At 35.6% G+C, this 6815-nt stretch overlaps 1 protein-coding gene across 1 annotated transcript; it reads right to left on the bottom strand.

Annotated features, from left to right (window-relative positions):
- On the bottom strand, positions 1–5712 carry LOC114276984 (ABC transporter F family member 1). The gene is made up of 6 exons (XM_028218814.2): positions 5436–5712; positions 5137–5346; positions 2738–2811; positions 2444–2654; positions 2128–2362; positions 1–1393 (listed from the first exon to the last, which is right to left on the bottom strand). Exons 2-6 carry the CDS (start codon positions 5344–5346, stop codon positions 339–341), a joined length of 1785 nt encoding a protein of 594 aa, XP_028074615.2. The 5' UTR covers positions 5436–5712; the 3' UTR covers positions 1–338.
- Positions 5713–6815: the final 1103 nt, after the last annotated feature.

Below are 6815 nucleotides of genomic sequence, written 5' to 3'. Positions count from 1 at the left end.
TGATGAAACAATACTAGATTCAAATTGAATAGATAGCAAACAAAGGTTCATATAGGTATATCCAATCAACAAGGATTACCATCATAATCCTCTTGGTCCACAACCAAGAATAATAGAAGTATAAATGCATAAGATAATAAAGAGGTGGAAAAATTCCTACTAACCAACCAAAGAACCAGGTCAATGAGCTTGAAATAACAACCAAGCCTCAATCACATCCTCCGCTCCTTTAGCTTTCGTCATAATCCGCCTGGAGAGCACATTGTAGGATTACTGGTCCTCCATTACAGTGAATAGAACCATAAGCCAAGGTACACCAGTCCTAAAATTTGCTTCAATCAAGATAGACCAGACTTGCTCTTCAAGTGTTGCTTGAAGTCCATAATATCACCTGCCCATCGGGTCACAGCTTGGTTCTCACACACCCAGATTTCATGTGCCACCTGATTAATAAGCCTAAAATCATGGCTAACAAGAACCAACCCACCATCCCACTCGTTCAATGCCTCGGCCAGTGAGTCTATCGTTTCAATATCCAAATGATTAGTGGGTTCATCAAGCAACAGCATGTGGGGCTGTCTCCATGCCAACCATGCAAAGATCACTCGGCTCCTTTGCCCATCAGACAAATTCTTCATAGGCATCACCTGGGGTTTGCCTGTAAGCCCAAACTTCCCTATTGCAGCCCTCATCTTTTCTTCCTCAATTCCTGGGTACTCTCTCATCATAAACAAGAGTGCAGACATTTCCAGGTCAAGTTTCTCAGCCAAATGCTGATGAAATTGTGCAATCCTCAGGTGGTTGTGTCGCCGGACCATGCCGTCAAGGGGAACCAAATCCCCCGTCATCAGCTTCAGCAGCGTACTTTTCCCAGCTCCATTGGGCCCCACAAGAGCTACTCTTGAGTCCAAATCCACTCCAAAATCAAGACTCTTGTATATAAGATTTTCAGGTGTGTAACCGAACGCAACTTCCACAAATTGTAATACAGGAGGGGGAAGCTTTCCTACATCAGGAAATCGAAAAACAAGAACCTTATCTCTCACCACCTTCTCCATAAGCCCACCTCGCTCCATTTTTGCCAAAGTCTTCTCTTTGCTCTGTGCCTGACGAGCTAGTTTTGCGGATCCATGTCCAAATCGGGCAATATACTCCTTCATTGAAGCAATCTGCTCCTGCTCCCACTTGTATTGTTTCATTTGGTTTTCTTCTAAATCACCACGAGTTTGAACATACTGGTCATAGTTACCAGTATATATCTTCAGTTTCTTGTTCTGCATGTGGATGATGTTCGTGCAAACACCATTCAAGAAGTCCTGGGAGTGTGAAACCACAACCAAAATGCTTTCAAAGTTCTTCAAAGTTTCCTCCAACCAGACACAAGCTTCCAAATCTGAAGTTGGAAAATGGTTGATCAACAACATCAAATTTATTATGATCAGATCATAACTATGGCACCAAAGAGAAAAAGTGGAAAAATAAATTAAAGTTGCATATCAACTACTAAAGCACAAAAGGAAAACTGATTCCCAGTTAACCAAATCTTTGACCTTACCATCTATCTAAAACTAAAACAGATCATTTATCATCATATCGTAATTAGTTAATTATTTAACTCTAATAATCAAATGATTTAACACTATATCAGCCCTGATTGGTGCAAATGATTGCAATCTAAATGCATAATCCAAGAGCATCCCTCTCCCAACTTCCCAATAATCAACTTATTTAAGTCATTATTCCTTATCAATTGTTAACCAGCACAAACTCCAAAAATAACCTAAAATCACCCCCCATAAGCTGTGCACCAAACTGGCCCATTATATGGTAATGGCATAAAACTTTCCTTATAAGGTTTGAAAACAAGATATAGCATAAATTGACAACACTAAGACCATTGACAGAGCTGCAAGCCTGCAATTGCTTTCGAAGTAGTGAAAATAAAATTCCACCATGAGAACAAATAATCGTGACAATCAGTAATTTTGTTATCAATGTTGTACAATATGAAGGATAAAAAAAATTCACCCACAAACTTCAACAACATCAAGAGCATCCAAACATAGAAAGCACAAAAGTACCTAACTCATTAGCAACATGTGCAAGTTTAGTGCCAATGGAACTTACCAAGATGATTGGTGGGTTCATCGAGCAATAGGATGGTTGGGTTCATAAACAGAGCCCTTGCTAAAGCAATCCTCATTCTCCAGCCACCAGAGAAGTCGCGTGTTTTCTTTCCTTGCATCTCCTTGTTAAAACCAAGACCATACAAGATCTCAGCAGCACGCTTCTCAGCAGTTGATGCATCCATGCCTTCCAAACGTTCATAAATGCGTTCAAGAGTTTCTCCACCACCATCATCCTAGTCAATACAAAATCTGTCATTAAGTTCCTGAGAATACCATGCTTAAAGACACAAGACAATTCAATCACTCAGACACACCTGTGCTGCCAAAGCTTCAGCTTCTTTCTCCAACTTCAACCTCTCCTCATCACAGTTTACAACAGCCTCAAGTGAGGACATGTCAGAAGCTTCAATCTCCCTGCTAAGGTGATAAATATCCATGTGTTCGGGAATGGGCAGCTCTCGGCACCCTATTGCAGTAAGAAGTGTAGATTTCCCACAGCCATTCAACCCAAGCAAACCATAACGTCTGTAAAGATAAGATGAGGTGAATAGATATACATGCATCATACAGTGTCTATATACATGAGTAACATTGAATCAAGTACAAACCTGCCAAAATTGAGTTCCAGTTCAGAATCAACGATTAGATCATGTCCATGGAAAGTAAGCGATAGAGACTCTATCTGCAATGGCCACACAGTTTACTTATTTTTATCACTATTGAGAATTGTGCAGCTCAAATAAACAAAAGATAATTCATTACAGCAGTTCTGCAAAAATAAAAAGGATTCTTGATGCATGTTATTACCTCCTGCACAAGAGGGTCCAACAAGGTTGAACATATTGGACATATTCACAAAAGAGTGTGCATGAAATTAACCCTGGCAACATGGTTGGCAGATCAATCTGGTGACAGACCCATACGCTTGCCTAGGCGCTCGTCTAGGTGCACCAAGCTAGCAACAATAAGCTAAAAGTGAGACTCGCTAGATGAGAAAGTCTGCATTATCTACATAACCTTTTGCATATGTCCAGCAAACAGGAAATTATAATCTAGGACTCTACACAAATCCAGCTAAAAAGATCCAGAAGACAACAGGAATAATTGGTTGTCACCAAACCATCACAAAGTTGCTTCATGTTCAAGTCCCCAAACACTCCAAATCAGATGATGTGATTGCCTGAGCATATTACACTCTCCAAAACAAATATAAGCCTTGCCGCTTTGCATTAATGGCCTGAATAACTTGAAATGTAGATTGCGATCTACGCATTCAACTATGATTTTTACACCAGTAAATTAAAACAAATTCCTAAATATCTGAAATTTAATCATAAGAAATTTGACACGATAAGGAAACAGCATAATTTTGGTCAACCTTGCAACAAGCTGAACATAATACAGATCAAGATCAAAACAAATAGTACAACATTCCGCAATTTGATTATTTTCATAAATTCTTGAAAGAATCACTTGACCAGTAAATATCAATCCTCTATGAAGCACAAGTACGGGTACAAGTACTGGTACGATACGGGTACGTTAATACGGTAAAATTCAAAAAAAATTAGATACGGATACGGCTTGGTACGTTTGTAAAAAAATATTTATTTTTAATTTAGAGTAATGTAAAAAATAATTAAATGGTTTAATTTATTAAGATCCAACCTATAATTAACATTTAATGCCAAAATGAAAAGTATAAATCAAAATTAAATGTCAATATATTAAATAACTTACAAACCATAATTTAATTTTAAAATCATGTTACGCATAAAACAAAAACTAAAAAAGAAATCTAATGAAATGAGTTTTATTTCTGTAATAGAAGGAAAATATTGTTTCAACGGAGGTACGGTACGGCTTGGATATATACTAGGTACGTCTGGGTACGTCAAAAATTAAGAAAAAAACTTGGATACGTGTTTCATGTACCCGGTACGTATGTAGAAGTACCATACGAGGTACGATACGCCGATAAATACCCGATACGGGTACGGTATGTTTTTTAAAGTACCCATGCTTCATAGTCAATCCTCTACTTCTAAAAAACATGTAAACCATATGCATAAAAACCATTGTTCGTTAATCCGTACAAACAAAGTTCAGTTCTTGATACAACCTCCCTCTCACTATCTAATTTGGTTCCCAGCTTGCATCTTTTAAGCGTTGAAACATAACTACGCTTTGATTGTACATTGACATAATCACACACAAATTTCATGTTCTCGTGACCAGAGTAGAACATCTTTTGAGAGGGCAAGACACTGCAATTTATTTTTTTTCTTTCTTTGGATACTTTCCCTCATTACTCTAACACTATATTTGGTTAGGAGATTTGAGAAGAGATTTGAAAAGGATAAAAGAAAATGTAGATAAAATGTAAATAAAATGTACTTACATTTCACCTACTTTCACAAACCTTTTCTCTTTCCCTTTCCAAATCCCTTCCAAAAAACACAGCATAAAAGATTGCATGACTTACGCTTCTATACAACACTAATATATTTCACAAACACACTTTAATGCGACAAGCTGAATCTGGAAGGAAAAAAAATGAAAAGTACCAAAAAGCACCGTGATTTGGTTAAAACAATATATATATATATATATATATATCCCATAGCATGAACATGACAGTAACATTAAAGAAAGTGCCAGCACCACTAAACACGACACGGATTGCACAAATGGATATAAATTTATTAGAAAATGCATGTATTCACTACACATGTATTTCTAAGGATATCAAGATCTAAAGAAAGTGATAATTAAAACATGTAGATCTCCTTTTTATTCGTCAACCTAAAATTTCACGAAATTTCATCATCAGTGGCTCTACCTAAACACCCTAGATATGTAATTAAATCACAAAAATCAGAACTTTACAATTCCAACTCACATAAATATAAAAAATAAAAATAAAATAAAAAATAAACTAAAAATTATCGACATAGATACACCATCCAGAGACCAAAACAAAGTCAAAACGAATCCGAAAACTCACCCTAATATCTCTGGACAGAGGATGTGAACAAAGAACACCAGTACAATTCCGATCCGATATCTGAAGCGCACCCACCCCATTCGCCACGTTATCGACCGCCGCTGCTGCAGCCTTCGACGACGTCGCAGTCGCCGCGGCCTTCCCTCCTCTTTTCGCGGCCGCTGCCGCCTTCTTCTGAGCCGCCTTCTTCTTGCTCGCGTCCGACACCATCTATTATCATCTCAACAAACACCAAAATCAATCAATCACCAACAAATAAAGAAAAAAAAAAGTGAGATTTAAATCGATATGAGACGTACCTTGAAGGAATGTGAGGTGAGATCTGAATAGAGAATAGATCGGATGAGAGAGAAGAGAGATCTTTATCTAGGGTTTGTGTTGAGGAACTTTCTGTGGTTTTCTCGGATTTTCCCTACTTTTCTTGGAAAACTGAGAAAAGAGAAGTAGGTAATAAGGGGGGCGGCCCGGGTATGCGAGGGTTTGAGGTTTAGATCCGTGATCGTTTTGATTTTTATTTTTATATGGAATGGAGGAGACAAGCGTGTCGACGCTGAAAACGGTAATGTTTTAACTACTAACGGAGGTTTGCATTTACACGACTCTTATTGGGACTGTTTGGAAGTTGGCTACGAGGTTTTTTTTTTTTTTTTTTTTTAAATAGTTAATAAATATAAAATAAATTAAAATAATTAATAAAATAATATATCACATATAAATTATAATTATCAAATCAATTATAAAAAAATTAATAAATTTTTTAGATATAATTTTTTAAACAGACTAAAATAATTAAAAATAAAAAAATCAACTAAAATAATTAAATTTTCAAACCAACCCATTATTATCTCAGTTTTCACTATCACTCCCGCTTACATACACAATTTTTATTTTTATTTTTTTTTTCTTTCTATTTACACTACCTGATTTTTATAATATCTTTATCTTTAATTCTAACCCATCACCACTACTCATTATTATCACCTTACCGACTGATGCCCCTTCTCTTATTTTCATTGCCACCAACCTCCTTACCGTCGTACCCTTCTCAATCTTATAGGATTTTGAAGGTGATGAGAAACGAGCAAGGATTTTCTAGAGTTTTTTTTTTTTTTAAATTTCCTAGAGTGGTGTGTTGTATGGTTGAGATTTAATGATAAGTCACATCAATTTTTTAACATTAAATCTCACTCATACAACACACCACTTGGTGATGAGAAACTACAACTGTGATGATGTCACTATATATAATAATTAGTATTTAATTAATTAAAAAGATTTGAATTTTAATTATTATTATTCTGGTTCAATTTGAGATTTATGAAAATTATTCAGCCTAATTCATATATAATTTGAGTAAAGATTTATGTTAAAATTAGAAATTAAAAGCTTAAATGGTTTAAGAATGTGAAATTGATAAGCTAAATCAATTCAATTTCAAATATTAGACCATATGGAAGCTTAAATAAATATTTGATTCAGTTTAATAAAATAAAAATTTGATCGATTGGGTCTGAATTGGAGTTATGAAGTTATGAGGATTGAGAATTAAGAATATCATGAATTAAATCTATTTATGAGATGTCCAATTTGACTATGTAATTTATTGACAAAAATTTTGAGTCTAATCAAAAATTGACGGCTTAAATAATTTGAGATCTCAAAATTAATGATGGAAATAA

This window comes from Camellia sinensis, chromosome 14, assembly GCF_055761805.1.
Source record: "Camellia sinensis isolate YWXY chromosome 14, ASM5576180v1, whole genome shotgun sequence".
NCBI lineage: Eukaryota > Viridiplantae > Streptophyta > Magnoliopsida > Ericales > Theaceae > Camellia > Camellia sinensis.
This window is presented reverse-complemented; position numbering and strand designations above follow the sequence as displayed.

Excerpts from the sequence above, each read along its gene's own strand:
- LOC114276984 (XM_028218814.2), bottom strand. The coding sequence starts at position 5,346 with ATGGTGTCGGACGCGAGCAAGAAGAAGGCGGCTCAGAAGAAGGCGGCA. Across the intron at positions 2,812-5,136 it reads CTCTGTCCAGAGATATTAGG|ATAGAGTCTCTATCGCTTAC; the intron begins GTGAGTTTTCGG and ends TGGCCATTGCAG. Across the intron at positions 2,363-2,443 it reads CTGAAGCTTTGGCAGCACAG|GATGATGGTGGTGGAGAAAC; the intron begins GTGTGTCTGAGT and ends TGTATTGACTAG.